At 46.2% G+C, this 24,470-nt stretch overlaps 1 protein-coding gene across 1 annotated transcript; it reads left to right on the top strand.

The window, feature by feature from the left end:
* Nucleotides 1–3,092: 3,092 nt before the first annotated feature.
* Nucleotides 3,093–23,539, top strand: PTTG1IP (PTTG1 interacting protein). Its single transcript, XM_006272032.4, has 7 exons — nucleotides 3,093–3,215; nucleotides 10,812–10,864; nucleotides 15,577–15,685; nucleotides 18,287–18,389; nucleotides 18,521–18,586; nucleotides 20,438–20,484; nucleotides 21,324–23,539. Exons 1-7 carry the CDS (start codon nucleotides 3,149–3,151, stop codon nucleotides 21,368–21,370), a joined length of 492 nt encoding a protein of 163 aa, XP_006272094.1. The 5' UTR covers nucleotides 3,093–3,148; the 3' UTR covers nucleotides 21,371–23,539.
* The last annotated feature ends 931 nt before the right edge of the window (nucleotides 23,540–24,470 follow it).

Below are 24,470 nucleotides of genomic sequence, written 5' to 3'. Positions count from 1 at the left end.
TCATAATTCAAGCTCCTCTTGGCTTCTACCATATTGGCTCTGGACATTGGCCAAAAGGCATTGGTAATGCAACCAGTCCCCCTTGCCCCATGAGAACCCCGGAGAATTCTCTTCTGAACTCGCTAACCAGCTCTTCTTCCTGCTACAGCTCCTTTGACCTATGGCGCCACCATTCGACACCTAGTTATAACGCTCCAGAGCTCTGATTTCAGTCTGGATCACTTTTCTGGTGCAGCACCAGATTCCCCAAAGCCTTAGCATTACTATCAAACTGATGAAATTGCCTTGTCTGCTCTTCAAATAGAAGCTAGAGAAACTGGCTTTTTACTGCTGGCTCCAAACTTTGCCCAGCAAGGGCCACATCAGGTTCTGCCTGGGAGAACTGAGCTCATTTGCTGGTTCTGATGTTGCTTCCTTCTCCCTGAAGAACACTTGAAGCGGGGGGTGGGGCTGGACTGTCTGATCCATCTGCTTAATTAACTTATTCCTCCTTCCAGAGGATGAGATCACCGCCTGAGCAAATCCTGACTCCAGGCCTAAAAGCACACTCCCTTCACCCTCTGGCCTGGAAGCTGAGATTAGCCCTATGGCTGGGAGTCACTGGGTATGTGTCCACATGCGTTTTAATGCACATTGGCCTATTTTAATGCACATTAAAGCATCATTAAAAAAAACCTGTTTTTGTTAATGCACATTAAAATAGGCTAATGAACTGTTTTTTAGTACTTCACAATGGAGGGTGCCTATACGTAAGCATGGAGGCTGTAATTACAGTGCGGCGGAGCAGACTTGATTAATTGTCTAATTACTGTGGTCCAGCAGCCTCCTGTGATTTGTCGAACAAGCTTTAGTTCAAGTGCCCTGTTGCCATTCTTAAGCGTGGGGATGCTGATACATGAGATGCTGTGGCATTTCAATTAGAGCAGCTCTTGGAGCCACTCTAATGAAAATGCTGGCATCCCCATTGTTCCCCACCCCTGTCACCCCTGCAACACATGTAAAAGTGCCCAGAGGTACAAAATTTAATGAGCATTTGCAAACGCATATTAATGAACATGTAGAGACACACCCATTGAGAGGGAATCTAATGCCCTTTCCACAACCACTTGCCTTGAGGGTACTGCCCTGTCTTTGTAGGAAGCGGCACAGTGAGGAAGAGGAAGGGATCTGTGGAGCAGGACAGTGAGATCCTACAGAACGTGAATCAATAGCACCATTGCCTTTTTAATGTGGTCTGACCTCCAGAGTATTGTAATGAGCAGCACTCTTTACTGGGCCTGTGCTATATCATGGCAACATATCCGTAGCAGATTCTTCATGACCCTGCTGCCCCCTGCCCTGCTGGAGCTTCCCCAGTGAAACGTGGGGATCAGCAGAGCCCCAGAGTCCTGACTGCCACCCTTTTTTCATACTCATGTTCATCTCTGAAGACTGATACCAAATCCCCACTCAGTTTTTCCCATCAGTGATGAAATAATCCTAATTGTTCCAGGCTTTCCTCACATGTCATGCTTTCTGGATCTCTATGGCCAGTCCCTGAAGGTTTGGGGGCACAGAGGAATTTTAGCTTCCAAAATTGGGCTGAGCACTTCTCTGGCATTTTGGGGTGTAGCCCACACCCACAACCATCACCATCCTCTGCCGCAGGTCATGTTCTCCAGGAACACTGTCAGCATCGCAGGTCTCTTCCTAGGTTCAAAGCTGGAGATACGCCTTGCTCCCCAGCTCAGAAGTGCCAGGCTGTAAAAGCCTGGCTGTTTCTGAGGGACACCTTCCAGATAGCACAGGACACCTCTATTCCAGTGTCCCCTGCCACCTTTCCCTGGGCCTGACACTGTGAAGGTGGCAGCCTACTCCACCCTGGGAATGCTCGCTAGTAGGCTGGACAGGCGCTGGGCTGGGATGGTTTAGTCAGGGACGATCCTGCCTTGAGCAGGGGACTGGACTAGATGTGACCTCCTGGGTCCCTTCCAGCCTGACTTCCCTAGGATCCTATCTCAGAACAGGGAGTGTGCAGGGTGTGTGTGAGGGTACATGTCTGTGTCAGAGTGGGGCTGATGCCTGTGCGCATGGGATCTGAGAGTGTCTATGTGAGAGTGTGAGGCACTTTGTGTGTGCGTGCATGTATGTCAGGGGGTCACTGTGTATGTGTGGGTGCATGTGCATGCATGAAGAAGGGTTAGCATGTGTGTCAGAGAGGGACTGTGTGTGACTGCATGAGTCACTGCATGTGTGGGGCTGTGTGTGTGCCAGAGAGGAACTGTGTGTGCATGCAAGTGTGTGACTGTGTGAGAGTGAGTCTGTGTGTGCGAGAGAAAAGGACTGTGTGTATCTGTGATTGTGAGAATGACTGTATGTCATGTGTATAACTGTGTGTGTGTGTGTGTGTGTGTGTGTGCGTGTGTGTTTGAGAGGAACTGTGTGAGGGACTGTATGTGTGAGAGAGAGACTGCGTAGATTTATGTGTGTGCATGTGTGACTGTGTCAGAGGGACTGTGTGTGTCCATGTGTGTGACTGCACCAGCGACCGTGTATGTGTGTTTGTGCATCTGAGAGTGTGTACATGAGTGTGTGAGGCACTTTGTGTGTGCATGCATGTATATCAGGAGGTCACTGTGTGGGTGTGTGTGTGCATGCATAAGGAAGGGTTAGCATGTGTGTGTGCTAGGGGGGCCATCAGAGGACAGTCCGGTTGTCCTTTGCCCTCTACTGATACGAAAGCGGACGCCTTTACATCCTCTTTTTTTCTTGAAGAGAAAAACAGGACATAAAGGGGTCGGGTGTCGCATCAACAGAGGACAGGGCAGCAGAAAACCGGGCTGTCCTCTGTGATGGCCACCCCGGCGTGCGCACACACGTGTGTGACGGCATGCGTATGTGGCTATATGAGGGGCTCTGTGTGGGGGGCTGTGTGTGTGTGTAAGCACGTGTGCACCCAAGGGACTGTCTTTGTGTGTGTACACGTAACTGAGTGTGTCTGAGAGGGACTCTGTGTGTGGGTGTGTGAGTCTGCGTGGGCGCGCGTCAGAGGGGACGCGCGTGTGCCCTTGTGACTGTGACGGGCAGGCGGGGCGGGGCGCAGGGGGCGGGGCCGGGCCGGGCCGTACTTACCCGGGCTGTCTGAGCGGGCCGGGCCTGTCCCGCAGCCATGGGCGCCGCGCTGCTCGCACTGCTGCTGGCGCTGGCCCGGGCCCCGGCCGCCGCGCCCGACGGAGGTAAGAGCGGCCCCGGGGCAGCGGCACCCGCGGGGTGGAGGCCCCCTGGGCAGGGCGGGCCGGGCCGGACCGCGTGTCCGCGTGCGGGAGCCGAGGGGCTGTTTGCACCCGTCTGCGGCCCCGGGCTCGCCAAGGGCCGACGCGGGGCGCCCTCCCCCTCGCGCTGGGCTGTGGCCGCTCCAGTGCTCGCGGGGTCCGGCCCGGGCGCCTCGGTGGGCGCCGCACTGACGCGGTGCTGGCGGGCTGCCCTGCCCGGGGCGCGGGCGGGCGGTAGCGGGGTGGGATGAGGGTGCGGGCAGGCGAGGCTCTTGGTCTCTGTTATCAGGCCACCTCAATAGCTGGAAAAACTGGCCTTTGCAAGCTTTTGCGTGCGGGTTTTTCCAGCTATCTTTGTTTAATTTTCCGCATTCCCAGCCAAATCCGCCTGAACGCATTTCAAATCCAAGAGTCCATCCAGAACTAGAAGTGGCCGTACCACCGGCAAACATCCTCCACCCCCATCTGGGGCTTCAGATGTCCCAATCCTTTGGCGGGTGTCCTAGTTGCAGTCCCAAGTCCGCAGGCTCGGGGTTGGGTGCCCCCGAGTTCTGCTTGCCCTTAACCGTATGGCCAGAGGAGTCTCCCACTTCCATGAAGTGGGCATAAAGCTGAGGTTAACTATTATGCATTACCTGTGTGGGTACTATCTTATGCCAGCCGAGCGGTCTTCCCTAGGTGCAACTTGGAAGCCACCATGGTGATCATAGTATTTCCCCTACCAGGCAAGCATAGGATTATGCTTGATCTGAGCCAAAAAGCTGTATATCGCACTTGCCCAAAGAACCTTGTCTGCCTGTGCCCCGGAGCAGTTTTTCTTGTAATGGACTGTGATGTTTGTACAGTCTTCACTTAAGTGAGCAAGATGCAGCAAAGCAGTTGACAAGCTGGTGGAAGCAGCAGAGAAGGATAGAAAAATTCTTCTCTCCCCCTCTTGTTTGAGATGTGATGTTTTGTGCCCTGTCCCTGTCTCCACTGTTTCTCCTCTTTTTCCCCTCCGCCTCCCTCCTTTCCCTCCCCCCAGATTGTGACCAACTTCATACATGCTACACATGAACTTTGTTACTGAAGTGCACTTCTTAAATGACATCACTGTGGAACTAATTCAAGGATTTCTGCCATGTGACTTCAGAAATCGGGCCCTCTCAAATGTATAGGAGGATGGTAGCTCATAACTAATTGACATGAGGATCAAGCTACAAGCATAGTGCTGCTTAAGATGCTTGGTATTGGTCAGAAAATCCTATGAGAGAAAACAGGAAGTTCCCTATCTTGGCATGTGGGGTGGCTGTTCTACTAGTTATCCGTAGGACAATAAAATACTGATTTCTGGGCAAACTGACCAATGCAGCTGGAGATGTGTTCCCATCTAGCACTCTCCATCATTGCTTCCTAGCTTATATGCAGAGCTCTGCTTTAAATCTGGCTTAAGAGGACATAGTCTCTGCTCTGTAAAAAAAAAAAAAAAAAAAGCAGAGTTGCAAGTAAACATCTTTATCTCACTTCAGGTCATGAAATACTGATTTGCTTTCCGTGCTATAATGAGTAAATAACCTGAAGAATGGCTACATGGCTCTTTCATCATATGATGGCTATCCACTGTAACTGAAAATGATAGTAGCCTACTGCATTGGAAGTGTGGAAAAGCAGCATTAAAATTAGTAGCTTCTTCCCTGAGTGTCTTTTGGGACTTAAATGGCTTGCCTTCCACATCCTGTAGATAAGTGACTGCTCATTAATTCTTCACATTTGGAATGGAGTATGGCCAAGTAAAGAGATTAAAGTCTCTATTCTACTCATCCTCAAGCAGTGCTGAAAAGGCAACTTTCTGAGGCTTGTGAGGAGAAGGATGCAGATAGGTGAAGAGAGGACTCTTGGAGAGGAACGACATGTGGCCTACTCAAGCTACAAAAAAAAAAAAAGTATGTTACTGGTTTATTAACAGGGAGGTAGGGCCTACATCTTTCTGAGTTGAGGCTACTGCAGCCAGCTTGAAGCAGCTGCGCTGGTGAGATATTGGAGTAGGTGCTCAGAGGTGACAGACACGGGGGCCAGATAATTAGCTGATTATCTGGTCCAGTGCCAATGTATTGTCTAAAACAAGGTGAAGATGTGCATTTCTCTTATTGCTCATGTTCACATATTGCTTAACATCTAATCTTTGTGAAAAACAAATCCAACCTTCAAGCCTGTATGGGGGGGAGGGGGTGGAGAGGAAGAGGGATGGAAACTGCATATAAAATATGGGCAGATCTCCCTGTGATCCAGGGATTTCCATCTGAGGTCAGTGCACAATCTGAACAGAACTCAAGGCTGGAATATGGTCTTGTTTTGCTAATGAACGCTGCTGGAAACGCTGCTCATGCTTTAATCCATTTTATGCCATTTGAGTTTAGTGACACTTATGCCAATGTGCAGTCTGAAAATCCTGGCCCCTCTTTGTAGGTGAAGTTTGGGTTGGTAATAGCAGCTTGCTGAATGAGAGCAAATGATCTATCCATCATGTGTTTTCTCCTCTTTTTCTTTGACTCTTCTCTTCCCTATTTCCTATTCCTTTCCTCTCCCCTCCCCCTGGAAAACCTTCCCTGTAGCAGCTTCCTCTTCCTTTCATCGGTTTCACTCAGTCCTATATCCTATTCTACATAATGCTGTGATCGGTGATATGGATGATGATATCCTGTAAGTTTCTCTAGCCAAGTAGAATTTCTTTGGGGAGAAAAGAGACCCCCTCCCCCCACCTTTTTGCATCTTCCTTCACCAGCCCTGTACTTGCTTCCCAAACCAGCAGTGCTCTAGTTCTCACTTTGATGCAATTGCTAGAAGCTGGGGGAGTCTGTGTGGCCCAAGAGCTGTTGTTGCTCATTGTACTGGAAAGCAATTAGTGTTGTTAACTTGTATTTGGCTCCTACTTGGAAACTTCTCACACCCTTGAGGCTTGCTTGTAACTTTAAATGTTGCTCTGCCTGTCCTGTTCAATCTGAATAAGCCATCTGGGCTGCAAATGCATCGGAGGGGCTGGATCTGCCTGGCCCTTATGTTTGACCCCCTTCCTCCCCTCTCCCCCTCCCCCTCCCTTCCCCCTTTCCCCAGCTGTACATCACTGCTGCAGATGGTTTGGCAAAGCAGACTTTGTTGCTTCTGGTAGAGCATTTTTAATAAACGTGTTGTGAAAGGTGCACGTAAAACCAGTCTGTTCCAAATGGGGATGGCTGTTGAGCTTGATCTACGTTTTCTTCCCTTGCTTTGTTAATCTCTGATCCCTTGCCTATTAACACTTGTTTTGTGAGTCGCATTGTCTGCCTGCAGCGTGACCCAGCTCCCTGCTGTTTGGTTAGCTTTAGGACAGTGGGCCCAACCACTCCATTGCTGTTGACCTGACTACATACCCCCGTATTCCCCTTTTTCTGGTATCTGTGTTGGCGATTGGCATCAGGATGCAAAATTTTAATTTCTTTATGAATTTAGGGAAGGTATGCATATACCAATGCATGCTGAGGTGAAAGACTTCCTGCATTTCACTGTAGGGGACTTTTACCTTTCTTTTGGGGCATCTGTTTGTGGCCAGGGCTAGGTAACTTTTGAGCCTTAGCATGGAGCCCCTGCAGTTTTACAGTACCTCTTGGCTTGAACATGTGCAGTAGCAGCCTCCTTTCCTTGCTTACTGAAGTGGGAGAGCGCCCCCCCCTTCCCGAAGCAAAAAGAGGAGCTTCTGTAGCAGTGGACATCGTGGAGGCTGCCAGACTCTGGGTTATCATAGGGCCTCGCATCTTTTACCATTGCATTCAGAGTTACAGTAAACCATGGGTCTGTCCCTGGCCCTCTGTTTTTCACCCAAGGTGGGCCTTGACAAACAAGGAGGCAAAGTTCCCTGCAGAGAGGAGTCCACAAATTTAAATAAGTCTCTTGTGTATTGTGGGCTGGCAACTACTCCAACAAAGGCTTCATTAGCATTCCCTCTGGGGGAGTAGTTGACACAGGGAGGTGTTTTGTTCATTGTCTCACGGGACTGGAAGGGGCCTCTTAGACTGCAGAGTCAATCCTCTGCATCAGCAGGCCACCCAAAGGTTCTTGAAAATTGTGTCTTTAAAACCTTGCAGCACATGACTACAGGGCACAAGGCCAGAAATCCCAAACGCCCCTTCCAAAAATTTTTTTTCCAGCTATGTAAGTTGGTCTAATAAAAGATACCAGATTCACCCAAAGAACCTTGTCTGCTAGACACCCCTTTTGCACATCCCAGGAAAAGCAGGGGAGATGAGGGTATTTTCAGTAGGCAAGAACTTACTAATACTTTGCCAATTCTCTGGAAAGAGGACTATGACCCATGTGTTGGAGAGGCGCACTCCCCTCCCCAAGTCCATGCCAGTCTGATTGGGCTTGGGGCAGGAGTGAACTTCTATTTTGATCTTGACCTTGGTGGTTGGTTGGACTCTGAGGAGAAGACCAAGATCTTCTAGCCAGGTGCTTAATGGGACTGCAAGTGCCTACCACACAGCAGAAGCATTAGTTCTGTGCACCAAAGTGGAGATTCTAAGTACTTGATCCCCAGTCTGTCCCTAGAAAGCAGGAAGCTCTTAATTGTCTAAATGCTTGCAGGCTGGCTACATGCAAAAGCTGTTAAGCTGTGCCCTAACAACTCCAGGTGTGACACTCCTTCAGAATAAGGGTGCATTATTTCTGGTCAGTGCAACTCCCTGGAGCAGGAGTACGGGGTTGAGGCTTCCTCCTCCCAGCCAGGTGGGGGTTGGGAAGGAGAAGGAGGTAGTCTCAGAGGCATTTTATTCTTAAACGCAACTTTGAAGAGCAGTGAGCCCTGTGCCATAATAGCCATGATGGGCTGTGATGTGCTCGTGGAGTGAACAAAGAGGGACTTGTATCACATATGCACTTCCAGGACTAGCTCAGCCCCAAGGGTATTTAACTTGCATCTTGGGCAAGCTGCAATTGGTATTGTGCTTTGATGTGCTGCTTGAGAAGACCTTAATTGTCCTTTGGGCTTGTGAACTGGCACTGCCTCTGCTGAGATAAAGCCCAGCTCTGTCTCGGAGAAAGCTCCCTGTAGGGGCGTTGGGGAAATGAATCTGTGGCCTTCAAGGAGGCTGCAGAAGTTACGGGGTGACATGCCATGCATGGTTAAGGCACAGAAACATATCTGGCCCCTTTGTGGCACTGGGAGAGGGTGGACAGCAGCCAGCTAACCCAAGCACCTGAGGAGTCCTTGGGGCTTCAAGGAAGCTTCACTTGTGCTCTCCTTTCGGGAGTTCTAGACTTATTAAATAAACTCTCGTTAATAACACTGTTGCTCAAGCTCGGAGGAGAAGATCTAGCAGACCTGAATCTAACAGATTCAGAAATGCATGCGTAGAGAAGATGACTTTAGTGCAGTAGGTGCTTGCACTGAAATGTGTAAACATGGCTCTTTAACATCAAGAATAGTTTTCTCCCCCTTCCCCTTTAAATTTCAATTCTGGATATTACAAATAATCACATCTAAACTTGTAATATTTATATTTGGTCTCTTCACTACTCTAGACCTGTTACTGCATCTTCTTATTTAAGACACAAGGGAAGCATTTGGCTATGGCTTACATATATGCGTTGTATTGAACATGCACACCCCATCTTTGAAGAATTCTCATAATCTTAAATAACTTGTATACACTGATCTTTAAGCTTCTAAAAGACTGTGTATGTGTGTAGTTTGCATATTGTTTTTATTCAACCGTAACCAAAGCTAAAACTGTCTGGTTCAAACTACATAAAACCATGGAAGTCGTGTGCCGACAAAATACACTGTTCTTTGGATCAGAAATGACCTAATGTGGCGGTTTAAAAAAACAACAACAAACAAAATCAAGTTATTGGTTATTGTCTATTAGTTCTGCCCAAATAGCTGATTCTTTCACTTTGATTACTGTAGATTTTTCTATTGCCATATTTTTCAGTGTATAAGACTTTCCCTCCTCCTAATAAATTCTGCCTCTTAACAAGGTGGCAGAGGTGTTCGCATGCTTTCCCTGGTAGCTTCTGATGGGCAGTCATCCCAGGGTTGGTGATTTGGTTGGGGCATTCACAGGGAAAGACAAGTGGGCTGCTGCAGCTCCCTGCACACCTTTACTCCAAGACCCACAGGCTCTTGCTAGAATCTCTAGGCTCGTCTTTATGGTACTAGTGTCTGTCTTCTGTTATGTGGGGTTCTCCTCCCCTCATCTCTAAGCCATACCTTTCTCTCCATTCTGTAGAGAGAGAGAACCCTGCGTTATGCCCTGGTAACACGGTGAAATGTATTGCATTTCTATAAGAAGTCTCTAAGAGGGGAGGCTTCCAGTGGGTTGTTGGATGTCCATAACTTGTAGTTGGACAGGTCTTGGTGCTTGTACTATCTGAAGGAAGTGCAACTGCAGCCAGTGTTTTTTGTGCAGCCTATTCTGATGGCAGATCATCTGCTTCAAGCACAGCTCTGCCCAGTTAAATTATTTCTATGTTTAATAGAGCATCACTAGCAAAAGGGTGAGCAAAAGCAGCCCCTCAAACTTTGGATTGTGACGAAGTCCATGTTTTGGATATAGGGTGACTAGTTTAAACCACAATCAAGTACTAAATTTATTACAATGGAAAACAATAGATGAAACCTGTGATAGCATGCATGTTAAAGCTGCATGCTAACCTGTCCAGTTTCTGAGCCTGCATAGAGGAGCCCTCTAGAACCCTATATGCTATAATTTTTTGTTTATTTCCCCCCCCCCCCCATGTAAGTATGTCACCAGGAGTATTCTGCCCAGATGTGCACAGTTGAGTGGCAAAATAACTGTGGTATGAGGTCCCCAGCCCTGATTTTTTTTTTTTTTTTTTTGTAAATGACCCTTGTTTGCACTAGTGCTGAAGCAAAGAGTTGCTGTGCTTAACATGGGTACTGGTCAGGCAAACACTTGACAAAGTTTTATTGAAGAACTAGGTATCCTCCTAGCCAGGGCATACTACAGAGTTCTCCAGTAAAACCTACCAGACATTGCTGTGACTGGAAAAAATGCTGTTAAGTACAGCAGCTCCTGAGCTAAAAGCACACAGGACTGGACTCTGACCCAAGAGGTCTGTTCTGGACTCCTGCTATTACAGTCAACCAGGCTTTATAATCCCACATGTGAACTCAAGTGCTGTTTTTGCAAGTAGTTTTGATTTGAGGGAGGAGGGAAAGGGGCTTGTATGGATTAAATGTCTTGAGGCCTTTCCTGTTATGTAAGACCATAAATGTTTGGGTTATCAAACACTAACTGTGGAAAAGAGGAAAGGGTGTGCTCCTCGATTTAGAGGATGCCGTGGCATTTCGAGATGAAAGTGGTCTCTTGTATCCATTCAGCCTGGCAGATGTTCTGACAGCTCTCACAGGTTTCACTCTCAAACTGTTTTATGACTGGTAGATTGGAATTGCTGCCTTCTAGAAGTCTCCTACCTTTCTTATGAAAAGCTAAGAGTTTTCTTATGAAAAAAGCAACTTATTGAAAAGCCCTTCTTTCTTTAAAATGCAGATACTGACATGACACTTTTTTTTTCCCTCCTCAGCTTGTCCCCGGTACACCAATACGAGTTGCGAAGAGTGCCTGAAAAATGTCACCGTAAGTAGTGCATAAGCAAAATCACAATTGCTTTACTTCTCCTTGGTTTTTAAAGGGAGCTGGATGCGTTGTGTGATGAGGGGAAAACTGCCAAAGACCAGAGTATCTGACAGGTTCTAAAAGATTCGTCTTTGTGGATGAGGTAGTCAGCAGTTCTAATAACTGATTTCGAAGGGAGCTGCAAGGGGCAATGAATGCTACAGCTATTAATCCAAACCACTGGAAAGCATTCCCCACCTAGCTTGGATCACTTCTGCCTTATGCTGTACTTGGCTGACTAGCGACTTCCCTCCTCCTCCAGCCTTTGCAGGGGGAAAATTGCAATCTGTATGGATGCTTTTTTGGGTGTTGGCTAAATTCTAGCTTCCCAAGGTGGCTGACCATTGTGGCCAGCTCTAGTAATCCAGTCTAGGGATTTTCTGGAAAGAAGTGTTAAGCATCTAAACCCCCAGTGGAATTTTAATTTGAGGGAGAGGAGAAGAAGGGAGGATGTTATTGCAATATTTTTGGAACTCAGTGTTGGCTTTAAGGATATGCATAAGTGTGGGAGGAACTCTATCTCCCTCCTTGGCATAAAGGGGAGTCTTGCTGAAGTAATACCTTACAAGATTGTGGAAGGACTAAAACTAATTGTATACCTTGAAAATGGTCCCTGATTTGGAACATGTGGAAGGAGTGCGGGATGCTCAAAGTTGAGGCCTCCATTTGGAAGGTACGTGTAGAACACAGGGGAATTCAGTATTCCAGTACTGTCCATCTGCTTCTGCAATGCTGCTGACAACTTCTCTTTTGTCACCCAAGCTATGACATCTGGGGCTAGACAAACCTCATGCATTTACAAATATGCTTAATTGCTGTTGAGATGCCTGTCCAGGAACTGAATTCAAAGCTCTCCCTCTTTAAAGCTTTGTCCTTTTTGTTCTTGTTCCCTGCCCCATTATTTAACCTCTTTTCATTAGCTTTGCAACAAACTGACAACCTCTTCCACAAATGTTTAGTAAAGGAGTGAGAAGATCTAGACTTCTGTCCTCCAAAGTAATGAGTTTTAGAATTCCAGTCATTTGTCATCAGAAGGAAATGGAGTGGTAAGCTAAATCTGTATGAGATCAGGAGTCCTGTTGAAATGGCAGTATGCTATTGAGTAGTTCCTGTCCTCTTGGCTGGGTTTGTGTGGTGCTGATTCTTGAGTCACGAATCCAGCAAGTCATCAGAGACTTGTTGCTGTAGCAACAGTGTTTTGTTGCAGCCTGGGAGGTCTTCCATTGCTCTTTATAAATGTGCTTTTTTTCCTTTAGAATACTAGTGTAAAATATCTGTAGCATGCCTTCCACGGTCTGTCTTTCTGCAGTATCAGCGTTCTCATTTAGGTAACTAAGTGCAAAACTAGGGGAGGGGTTTAGGTTGAGGCCATGTTGGTCTTAAGGACATAGGCAGACAAGGTTCCTTTGGTGAATTTGATATCTTTTATTAGACCAACCCAAATAGTTGGAGAATAGTTATTAAGCAAGCTTTCGGGTTCAAAAACCCTTCGTCAGGCTAAGGAAGTTTCAGCAGTTGGTGTGTGCTCTTCCTGGATGGAACTAGGGGAGGGAATTCTAACAAGGACATGACTACCCTGCAGTAGGCAAGGGTGTGACAGGAATGGTGGAAAGAGACTACTTCTTTACCTGTGGGTCAGGAAGGGTTAATACCCCTGTTGCATGTATACTGACCTAGTCATGCATTCCTCAGGCTGCAGTCCCATGCTGTTGTGCTGGATTGGGCAGTCTGGTTGGATTTCTTTCCTTTTCTCAAAAGGAATTGGATTGCTTCTAGGATTCTGCAACTCCTTCTCCAAGGACAAACTATTTTAGGCCCCTAGCTGGAATGGGGAGACTAACGGGGACTACAGAATGGCTGGTGGACCTAATGGGATGTAGTAAATAATGCTGTACTGTCTTCCAGAACTAATCTGCTCTTTCTTTACAAAGCCAGGGGAGTGCAGTTTTGGAAGGGCACTTTCAGTCTCACCGTTTATATAGCAGAAATACCACTTCAGTTCCTTGTACCTGGCCTCCAGTGCTAATAACCTATCTCTGACTAAGCCAGATCAGGAGCCAGTAACCTTATGAGGGGGAATAGGCCTGAAGAGGGGGTGGGGTGCACTGTTAAGAGTAAAAATTGGATGATCTGACATGGAAAAATCATTTGCACGTGGCATAGAATGAGTTCCCTTATGCACGTTTATAGTAGACCAAAGTAGGCTGCCTAACGGTGCTCGTGCTTCCCTGAAACAGTTAATCTATAAGGTGCCGCCCTGCCTTACTTCTCAGGTTGACTTCAGACTAATCCTGCTGACCACCTCCTTTGAAGACTTATAACACAGCTAAATGTCTGAGATCCTGTTGCTGCCACAATCCAACTCTGACACAATTCATAATTTGGTGTGGTGGTTTTTAAACTATTCTAAAGTATGCAAAGAGTAAGTAATTAAACTTACTGGGGTGACGTTCTAAGCCAACTAATAGTATCCCTGTGCTGCTTGATCTCAAAAAGCATATTCCACGAGCATTTATCAAATAGGATGGTAACCTTGTGAGCGCTCCAGGCTAACTATTGCCTGTTGTTTTGGGGATCTTAAGACTAAACATGTGATAGCTGGCTGTCATGGGTTTGAGGCTGTCTTGCTGTGAGACAGCTGTATAGTAGGGAACTGCTCTGAGGGGACTCCCATAGCTTATGAACTGGATGTGTAGTGCCTAGTGGATGGGCAAAGCATAATTGACTGCTATCTATTTGTGACGGCCAATCTAAATAAATGTAGGTTTGAGTGGAGGGGGATGGAAGTACTTGGGTGCCTAAGTTTGAGGGAACATGTTGACTTCCAGGATCAGGGCTCAATATGTTTATTGGACATATGACTTGTAGGGTCTATAAACATGATGGCTTTAACCAAACCAGGTCTAAAATTGTGTGGCTGCTAGGCCTAGTCTCACTTGAAAAGAAGTGGCACCCCAAGATGGCACCTCCTAGTAGTGTTTGGTTTTTTAAGTTGGGTGTCAGAGGAGCACTTGCACCCATATCTCAATCTGGAGAGGTGTGAAAACGTCTACTCCCATGCTCAGCTTTTCACAAGGGTTCCTATTACCAGTATAATCCCCCTCCCCCCCCCCCTTTACCCATTTTCGTCTCTCTACCCCCTTGCAGTTCAGGCCAAGTCATCTTGGCTTTTCTAAGGTAATATCATTGTGCTGGTTTAGGCCAAATATCATGGGTGGTACAGCAGTGCTGGCTGACTTCATCTCCCTATACTGTGCACTTCAAACAGATGGCTACCTTCTTTTTCCCAAAGAGCTTGTAAATTTGAGAGGAGGAGTGTTGTACTAACCTAGCTAGTCTGGTGATATGCACATTAACCATGCTACGACTGACAAATCCTATAATGCCAAGGATAAAGGAGTGAATAAATCTCGAGCTTCTTGCATGCATTGCTGTGGGCTCTGTCTGCTTAGTAAAAAGCTAGCAAGGGAAAATGTTTTCTTTCTTTGGAGATCATGTTATATTTGCCCTGTAACTTGCCTTGTAAGGGGCAGTATGTAATCCTGGGACTTTACCTTTTTAAAAGAAGACTTTTAAAATGCTAATTTGGGTATCTTAGTTATGTTTCCACACTGGCAGTGGCATTCCAGCCCGCTTCTGTTTCAGGACAGTGTCGGGAACATCTGAGGCATCTCTACCCATATCAAACTAGCACTAGGGAATTTGGAAGGGTACTGCATGTGCAGACACTACCTTCTCAGTGGGTCAGTAGTGAGCTTCTCTGTTTTGACTAGATCTTTCGCTAGTAATTGAACGGCTTGCTTCTGAGATGAAGCACTGTAATCCATAAAGCCTAGTACTATCAAATGTTGACTAGAACGACTTGCCTCCAGACTCATGGGAAAATGTTTGTTAATGTCCTTATCTTATCTGGTACGAAAACATTCTGTTTTCAAGTTTTTCTTATGCGGAGGTGGGGACACAGACAGACACGGCTACAGTTGATGGCTCAAACTAACTCTTAAGTCATGATGATTGCATTGGTTTACAAAGTTGTTTCTCTTCCTCAAGTTATTCAGTAGTCTTCATATATAGTAGGTATGTTCATGGAGGCTTTTTTTAACATTTGTTTTTGCATTCCTTTGCTTGCTGATACATTCACCTTAGATGAGCCACCCTTTCTTATCAAAGGCAGAATTTCCTTGAACACTGGCAGAGGCCAAGGTTCTTGTATTTTATTATTTGCAAATCTCTTTCAACTGTTCTAGAGCTTTCCTCATGCACTGCAAGCCTACTCTATGTTCTCAACACTGTTAGCATACCAGAGCTTGCCTATACATGGCAGCATCCCATACAGTATTTGGAATATAAAGCTGATGAAAACAGCAGCAGTTTTTAGAGGCTCCTTGCCGGTTTAGTTAAGTGCAGTTGGAGGACTTATCTGCACCTGAGTTAAGTCAGATTTTAGTCATAGGAAAGCTGGGCTGGAACAGACCTCCAGCAGTCACCTAGTCCAAGCTGCCTACCGGAGACAGGATCTGCCCTGTCCAGCCTGTTAAAGTAAAATTCAAGTGGAATTGGACATCTGAGATGAGTAATGAATGAATAGGTGTATTATTGCAGTTGTCTACTTTTTTCCTCTCCAGTCCCAGTTATATTGTAACACTTACATGCTTCCATCTTACTACTTGCAGTGTCTCTGGTGCACCAGCAGCAAGAAATGTGTGGAGTATCCTGTCAGAAGCATCTTCCCTCCCAGCAGTCTCTGTGAGCTGCGTTCTGCCCGATGGGGAGTCTGCTGGGGTAAGTGGGTTTTACTTAAGTAACATGTGAAACATACTGCAGGTAAACCTGATGATACCCTGTCAGCTCAACACGGCCCCTGTTGCTTGTTACATTGCCTGTAAAGGTAGAGACTCTTCCCAGTGTCTAAAATTCTGGCCCTCTGTCTTAAATGATCCTAGATTGGGATTCTTCAAACTCCTCCAAGTGTGGAAGAATCTTCTGAACCACCTCCCTTCCTGTTGACTGGGAGTGACTTGTGGCTTGCTGCCTGCTTAGAATGTGAAATGCTGAATATTACCATTGAACCCAAATGTGACTTAGCAACTGGAAAGTCTGCAGGACCATTGCAGGCATTTGGGATTGGTACAAGCTCTAGGGACTGCTCATTCTCCTCTTTATGGACTGTAACTGTGGAAGGGAACCCTTCAATAAAGAGCCAAGCTCATCCTACAGGAAGATATCCAGTCTCAGTAAAAGATAGCCTAGTTAAACCAGAAATAAGCAAGATGCAGGGAGTATAATGTGGAAAGCCTTCAGTCTGTGCTATACAGGAGGCCCCTTCTGGCCTTAGGACTATGAGTATTACTTCCTTGAGTAAGGCAAATGGCTGTTACCTTTTGTATTGTGCAAACAGCCCAAACATAGCTGATTTTTTTTTAAAGGTTGCTTTTTCCACCAGAAAGCTTAGGGAGTTGGAGAGTGAGGTTCTTGAGCCTTAAATTGAGTATTACATCCACTAATTTAAGGATCAATAAATGCGATCTGTGGAAGTGAGGTGGGTGTGCCAAGATTTGGGGTGAGGGGGGCACACTAGAAGGGAGGGACAGGATACAGCTGGACCTGAACAGATTACGGGGGTGGGCAAATGAGACCAGGATGGGATTCAGTACTGACAAGTGCAGGGTGTTGCACTTGGGCAGGAAGAACCAGCAGCATACCTACAGGCTGGGGAACTCCCTTCTCGAAAGCACAGTGGCAGAAAGAGATCTTCGAGTCATTATCGATCCCAAGATGAACATGGGCCGCCAATGCGAGGACATGGTCAGTAGGGCTAACCGCACCTTGTTGTGCATCCACGGATGCATTGCAAGCAGGGCCAAGGAGGTGATCCTCCCCCTCTATGCAATACTGGTCAGGCCACAGTTGGAGTACTGTGTCCAGTTCTGGGCGCCTCACTTCAGGAGGGATGTGGACAGCATTGAGAGGGTCCAAAAGAGGGCCACTCGCATGATCCGGGGACAGCAGGGCAGATGCTATGAGGAGAGGCTATGGGACCTTTAACCTGTTCAGCCTTCACAAGAGAAGGCTGAGAGGGGACCTGGTGGCCATCTATGAACTTACTAGGGGGGACCAGCAGGGAACGGGAGAGACATTGTTCCCCTGAGCACCTCGCAGAGTAACTAACAACTTATGGCCGTTATTCTTTTGAGAGTAGGTTCAGACTAGACATTAGAAGGCACTACTTCAGTCAGGGCGGCTAGGATCTGGAACCAACTTCCAAAGGAAGTAGTGCTGGCTCCTACCTCGGGGGTCTTTAAGAAGAGGCTTGACGATTACCTAGCTGGGGTCATTTGAGCCCAGTTTTCTTTCCTGCCCAGGGCAAGGTGTCAGACTAGAAGATCTGCAAGGTCCCTTCTGACCTTACACCTATGAATCTATGATATTGCAGGATTAGCATCAAATGACAGAGTGGCAAGCAGAGCTGTGTTTTCCACACTCCAGACATGCTGTTGTTGCTATTTAATGATGTGGGGAAGATAAAAGTGAGGGATCTGTAACCCTTCATATCAGTGGTATCAAAGATGTAGCCCCTAGGCTAAACCCAGTTTACAGAGTCTTATCTGGTCTTCACTGCTACCCCTGGGTCTCAGTTGATCCACATGCCACCCATAGCCCTGGGACATGGGACCAGAAGAGTTTGACACCCCTGCATTATTCACAGGAAAAGGGTGTAGATGGGTGGAATGGAGAGAAGAGTGCCCACTTCCACTGCAGTTGGGAGAGGACCAAGGGAAATCCAGATAAAGAACCCCAAATAACCTTGTCTGGTAGTGGCTGTGTGCAAATGCTTGGGAGCCTGAAAGCTGAACTCTTAACTGGGGACAGACTTCAATTGACTCCTTTCCTTAATGAGTAAAAAAAATCTTACATGGGGATGAGGAGGGGAGTAAGACTGGGAATGTGTATGAAGAAACTTGCCTTCAAGTTGGCTATGGAGAAAGTCTCTACTGATCCAATTCAAGAGCTGGGAACTTACCTACCCCATTGTGTGAAAAATGGACATTTGACTCCTGTATGTCTAGTGGCTTGTTGATAGAATGCCACTTCCCCACAGTCATCAGACTGCCAGACAAAGTTCCTTATTCACTGGTGAGTTCACCACTTACAAAGTCAAATGGCTTATGAATGTTGGCATTTGTTCTAGTCTCCTAACCATTTCTTAAATAAATATACTTAAAAAACAGCACTTGATATTGGGGTTTACAGCCAAGGGAAAATGCATGTTGTTGCAAAACTAGGCTACAGCAACACCAGTTTTGTCAGATGTATATTTTTCAGTGTGGAGTGAATTAATGAGCTACAATAAACAATAGTTGGTAATATTTCTCTTTCTTTCAGTGAACTTTGAAGCCTTGATTATTGCAATGTCTGTGGTGGGAGGAGCGATTCTTCTTGCTCTGGTTGTTTGCTGTTGCTGCTGTTGCAAGAAAAAAAGCAAAAAGCAAGTATCCTGACAGATTAGTCCCTCCTGTCACTTTGCAAAAGTACAGCTCAAGGTAACCTGAAGCTGCTGCCAAAATCATGGCAGGTGCTAGATGCAGTTAATGGCTAACAATGTCCTATTTCTTTCAGACCAGACAAGGATGATGAAAGAGCTGCCAGAGAGCGGGAGAAGAGGAGAGTACAGCAAGAGGAGAGGTGAGTAGCCAGTGTGAGGACTTGATCATCTCTTTTGTCTCTGTACAGGAGAAATGAGGTGCTCCATTTTGCTCGAACTATAAAATAGTTACTGTCTGTCTACCAGTCACTTTGTTCAGGTAGTGGAGATGCTATCGGTCACTAGTGCATGTGGATCTGGATAGGTGCACACAGAACTTAGTTACTGAATATTTTACATTCTGACGGGAATGCAGACAAGACTGTTTGGAGTTACAGTGTAGGGGATACCTTGGCGCTGGAGAGAGCTTCTTCAAATGGCTTTCAAATGTCCAGTGCCAGGGGTGCACATGACCTTGCACTTGCATGCAGCAGTGTCTGCCTGTAGTTGAACTTCAGTCTAACTTGTATCACGTTCACAAATCCAGTTTGTTTGGATAGTTTTATGACTATTAATATTGTATTAAGAGATGCTATGATCCAATGGTAGATTCAATGCAATGATCCAATTCGTGGTAGATGGGTCGGTCTCGACCTGGAAGGGTGTGGGCAGTGGGGTCCCGCAGGGTTCGGTCCTTGGACCGATACTCTTTAATGTCTTCATCAGTGACTTGGACGTGGGAGTGAAATGTACTCTGTCCAAGTTTGCAGATGACACAAAGCTATGGGGAGAAGTGGACACGCCGGAGGGCAGGGAACAGCTGCAGGCAGACCTGGATAGGTTGGACAAGTGGGCAGAAAACAACAGGATGCAGTTCAACAAGGAGAAATGCAAAGTGCTGCACCTAGGGAGGAAGAATGTCCAGCACACCTACAGCCTAGGGAATGACCTGCTGGGTGGCACAGAGGTGGAAAGGGATCTTGGAGTCCTAGTGGACTCCAAGATGAACATGAGCCGGCAGTGTGACGAAGCCATCAGAAAAGCCAATGGCACTTTATCGTGCATCAGCAGATGCATGACGAATAGGTCCAGGGAGGTGATACTTCCCCTCTATAGGGCGTTGGTCAGACCGCAGTTGGAGTACTGCGTGCAATTCTGGGCGCCACACTTCAAGAAGGATGCGGATAACCTGGAGAGGGTCCAGAGAAGGGCAACTCGTATGGTCAAGGGCCTGCAGACCAAGCCCTACGAGGAGAGACTAGAGAAACTGGACCTTTTCAGCCTCCGCAAGAGAAAGTTGAGAGGCGACCTTGTGGCTGCCTATAAGTTCATCACGGGGGCACAGAAGGGAATTGGTGAGGATTTATTCACCAAGGTGCCCCCAGGGGTTACAAGAAACAATGGCCACAAGCTAGTAGAGAGCAGATTTAGACTGGACATTAGGAAGAACTTCTTCACAGTTCGAGTGGCCAGGGTCTGGAACGGGCTCCCAAGGGAGGTGGTGCTCTCCCCTACCCTGGGGGTCTTCAAGAGGAGGTTAGACGAGTATCTAGCTGGGGTCATCTAGACCCAGCACTCTTTCCTGCTTATGCAGGGGGTTGGACTTGATGATCTATTGAGGTCCCTTCCGACCCTAACATCTATGAATCTATGAATGGTGATTTGAGCATCTTAGTCAAGAAGATGGAGCTGGACTGGGCTCTTGAGTAACTGTCAACTGAGCTAAAATATCAGCCTATTTGGAATTTTGATACTGTTACCTTTTAATCATCTCTTGCATCTATACCAAAGCTTGCTTTCTTCTGTAGGATTGCTTGTGTGTTGGGCTGGTGGCATTTGATCCTTTTCATTTTCAATTATTCTGGAGGCAAGACAAGTCTACATGCGAATGGAGTCTTAAGAGAAGACTTTGCTTCTCTGAAGGGAGACTAGGAAGAAGGCAGAACTTTTATTTGCTTTTCCTCTTTTTCCCCACCCCCATAAAAACCTCTTGGTCTGCTCTCTTCCCACAGGAGAGCAGAGATGAAATCTCGACATGATGAAATCCGGAAAAAATACGGTAAAGAGTTGCAAGTGACTTTCAAGTGCATTTCTTTAAATCTATGAGCTACGTTAAATCTTTCTGCCTTTCTATGTACACTATGTGCCTTAATAGTGTGTGAGGAAAGCCAAAGCATTTATCTTCCACATCCCCTACAACTGAGATATTGTGGGGTGTGGTCCATAGGGGAACATAGCAATTGCCTGAATGTTCTGAGTGTGCTGCATGCCATTCATGATGAACCAGTTTGGCAATCAGGAGATTGGCTGCCAGGTCTGGTGCCCAGTTAATCCTGCAGGCCCATTGCCAGCTGCTGGGTGGCAGAAGCCTTGCTATCCTCAGCAGAGCATGAGGTACCTCCCAGAAAGGGTGGGGGATTTGCCAGGGCAGCTCTGAGCAGAGGGAGTGGATAAACTAGTTGCCAAACTGCCAACAGCTGCTGGACTGCTGCTGCTCATAACAGCACCAGTCCAAATTGGGTACTAATAGGGGGCCACAGACTGATAGTGTTTAAGGACAAAATGGTGGGTGTGCTTAATTCACTCTGGGTAATGCCTCTTTTTTTTTTAATGTGGAAGTTGGTAGGATTTGGCAAATGACTTGTGCTTGTCCTGTTTTTAAATGACCTTCTTTGTTACCATTGGCATCCTAAATGGCTTGGTAGTCAGTATTACCTGCTTTAAAGAGTGGGGGGGAAATTAGCCTTGTGGTTTGTCACCTGCTCCTAATCTTAATCCAGAAAGGGAGGAGGGGTGGAGATGGCTCGCTCACCTTAAATGAGGAAAGGCACAGATTCATAGAGTGCAAACTGGGACTGACCTACATACTTCTCCTGACTAGAGTTTTTTTTCCTCTAGGCTTGTTTAAGGAAGATAACCCATATGCCAAATTTGAAAACAATTAATGGATCACCCTAAAGCTACCAAGCAGCACTGAAATATCCTCTTCCTTGGACACACAGAACTGTACAGCACAGAGGTGGAACACAGGATACATTTCAGGCACCAAAAAGACTGAACATGTGCTCCACAAAGTCTTGTCCCAACCTCTGGATGAAGCCAGCTGAAATTCCAATGAGCTATTGAAACCAGCAGAGCCGGATGGCACCCCACTTATTTTACCTCAGACATTCCACTGCTGCCCGTAGCACGCAGCATTTTGTATCTGAAGTGCATTTAATTTTTGCTGCTTCTGTTCTGTGCAAGACCCGTGGCAATAACTTTCTCTTTGACTGTTAATAGGTACGTGGGCAGTATTATTTCCACCACTGTTCTCTCTCTTGCCCAGCTTGGCTTGTTAACTCAGTCTAAAACAAGGCAGCAGTATATTTGCTTTGATCTTGAATAAGCAAGATTGCAAGGAGCAGTTATCTGTCCAGTCCTTTGCTTGATAAATACTTCACATCTGTGAGCAGAGCTGTTTATCTTCATGTTCCTTTTTTATCTGAAACATGAGATGGTGCCAATTCTTTTTCAAAGGCTAGATTGATTTGATTTGGACTTCTTGCTCAAACTGAAGCCTTGGGTACATTTTTTTTCCAAGTGACAGAGCTGGACAGTCTTAACTGTGTAGTGTTAGTATTGTTTCAACACACTCCTCTAGTATTGAGGACATGGGGGTGGAATTAAGATCATACTTGCACTTTTTTTCCTTTAATAGATGTTCCTTTTACTTCCAGAATTCGTCTTGTGTAGATGAATCCCTTGATCTCCTACCTCTGCTCTGTGCATTTCTATAACCTCTTGTAATTCAAGACTGAAAGCAGCCATATAAGACTTGGGTACTGTGAGCCTATATTAGATGCATGTTAGTAAAGAAAAATGTAAAGCCTTGGCAATATTGAATTGATTACTGCTTAAGTCTGAACAAATGAATTCTGCTTCAGTACGAAGCATAGTTTGATTTGACACATTGCTTCAGCTAAAATATTGTTTTCAGTAATATGTAATCTATAATGGAATATTCTAATAACCAAATAGGTTGAATGAGGAAGTGGTACAGAAAGGACAGTGTAGCATGGTAAAACAACCAGCAGGCTTCCATGTGGCCTGTACTTCCAGCATGTGGTACAATCCAACAAACTTGCATATCATAAAAGAAGTAGCAGGTTCTTCTGGCTGCGCTACATTTGTGCCCTGCACACAGGAGTATGGAATGAGTGTAACTCTGTGCTCAACGACCTGAGCCAGGTTACACAATGCACATTTAATCCATATTTTAAACATGTCACAAGAATGTGGAAAGGGTGGATTAACAAGCAGTTGTAAGGGTTGGGGGGAGGGAGGGGAGGTTATTTGATTTTTTTTTTTATATAAAACACTAGAACATGGCAAATGACTGCCATCCCTGATAGCAGAATGCAGGCGGGGCACTAGAGCCCTCTGGGCTCATGGAGCAGTTGCATTCCAGTGTTCCTCTGGACCATGGGCTCAAGTGCACTTGCAGTTGAAGAGGAACGTATGATAATCCAGACTAAAAATAGCTGTAAACAGTTCCGATGGTTTAAACTTCTTTCACCAAAGTGAAGCCTGTCTGCCTTGCAGAGAGTAGATGTTAAAATCCCAAGTGTGGGAAGTCTTGAAAATGTAACCTGATTAGAATACTGCACAGTGCTTGGGATGGAAGCATTGCTGTGGGCTTCCTTGAAACACTTTGCTATAACTTCACATTTTTATGGCACTTTGGTCTCTTGAGACGCACACAGTTTTTAAAATGAGAAGCCTTTTGAACTGAACTCTGAACTTTAAAAAAAAAAAAAAAAAAAAAAAAAAAATTAAGTTATCTCCACAGGAGAAACACTGTTTTTTTTATGTTGATTTTTGGAGGGGGGAGGGTATCTTAAAAAGGTCAAAGCAGTGCTGAGCTGTGCAGAGCACTTCATGGTACTATGAAGGCATGTATTTGCTTCCACTAATGCTGGGTGTGAAATCATGAGACTGGCAAGAGAGATTAAAAACTGTGCCTTTCTCCATGCTGCTGGAAGGAGTGCACATACCATTCCAGATGAGCAAAACAAACTGATTATGTAAATGACTGACTTGGCTAATAGCAAATAAACTGATTTAGTAAGTAATGTGGACTGGGTGTGTTTTTTCTTCTTGTTTTGTTGGTAGTATCCTCCTCTTAAAAACAGCCCATTTAAAGAGCCGAGTTGGTGATGCCTGGTTTCTCCTCCCCTCCCCCACCACTGTCCAAAGAGAAAAACTCTTTCTTGTACTAGCTGTCCTTTTACATCCCTGGGGCCAACCTTTTGTTAGCAGGCATGCCCCAAATTAGCCGCACAGCCTCCCCGAGTACTACTCAAACCCCCTTCCTCTGCCTGATTGGCTTCTCTGCTTCCTGCCCTGTGCTCCCTGTCTGATCCCTTGCTCTGCTTTATGCTTCTTGCTCTATCTGCTGCTGCACTGCCTGTTGCCTCCCTGATCTGCCATGTGCCGTACAAGGCTGCTTGTGGCCCTTGTGCTGCAAGTTGGCTCTCCTTGCTCTACACCTGAAACAGTTCAGCCCACTGTTTGTGAAATGCTGGTGCTGCAGCAGGGTCAATGGCAATGCCCTATCAAGAGCATCAACTGCTGTCCTCCCCACAACAAAGCCCAGTGCCATTGTCTTAGAGAAGTCTGAACTCCTCTTGTTGCTAGATGGAATAATTTTAAAGCTTTATGCTTACCTGCCACAATCTGGGTAGATGATGAAGCTTTGTTTCAGACCTGGGTTGTGTGTCGGTGTGACGTGAAACTTTTTGGAAAAGGTCCACCTTCTAAATCTAAAGCAACTCTCCTCTGCAGAGCCAAGTAGTCTCACCTTGTCTGACTCAATGGAAGGCCTACAGGCCATTAGGGCAGCTGAAATGGGCTGGGAAGGCGCCTGAGACTCCAGCAGGTAGGAACTAGAAGCAAGGGATTATCTGATAAAGATCTTTAGCTCTGGAACCTGCTTCCTGTATGGCTTGGTCTAAATAGGATGCTTTTCATAGATTCATAGATGTTAGGGTCGGAAGGGACCTC

Source organism: Alligator mississippiensis, chromosome 7 (genome assembly GCF_030867095.1).
Source record: "Alligator mississippiensis isolate rAllMis1 chromosome 7, rAllMis1, whole genome shotgun sequence".
Taxonomy (NCBI): domain Eukaryota; kingdom Metazoa; phylum Chordata; order Crocodylia; family Alligatoridae; genus Alligator; species Alligator mississippiensis.
Note: the sequence above shows the minus strand (reverse complement) of the source record. Positions and strands in the feature narration are given on the sequence as shown.

What these genes read in the sequence shown, in the direction of transcription:
- PTTG1IP (XM_006272032.4), top strand. Translation starts at nt 3,149, where the DNA reads ATGGGCGCCGCGCTGCTCGCACTGCTGCTGGCGCTGGCCCGGGCCCCG. An exon ending in AGAGTACAGCAAGAGGAGAG is followed by an intron (nt 18,587 to 20,437) that starts GTGAGTAGCCAG and finishes CTCTTCCCACAG; the next exon opens with GAGAGCAGAGATGAAATCTC. An exon ending in TGAAATCCGGAAAAAATACG is followed by an intron (nt 20,485 to 21,323) that starts GTAAAGAGTTGC and finishes TTTTTCCTCTAG; the next exon opens with GCTTGTTTAAGGAAGATAAC.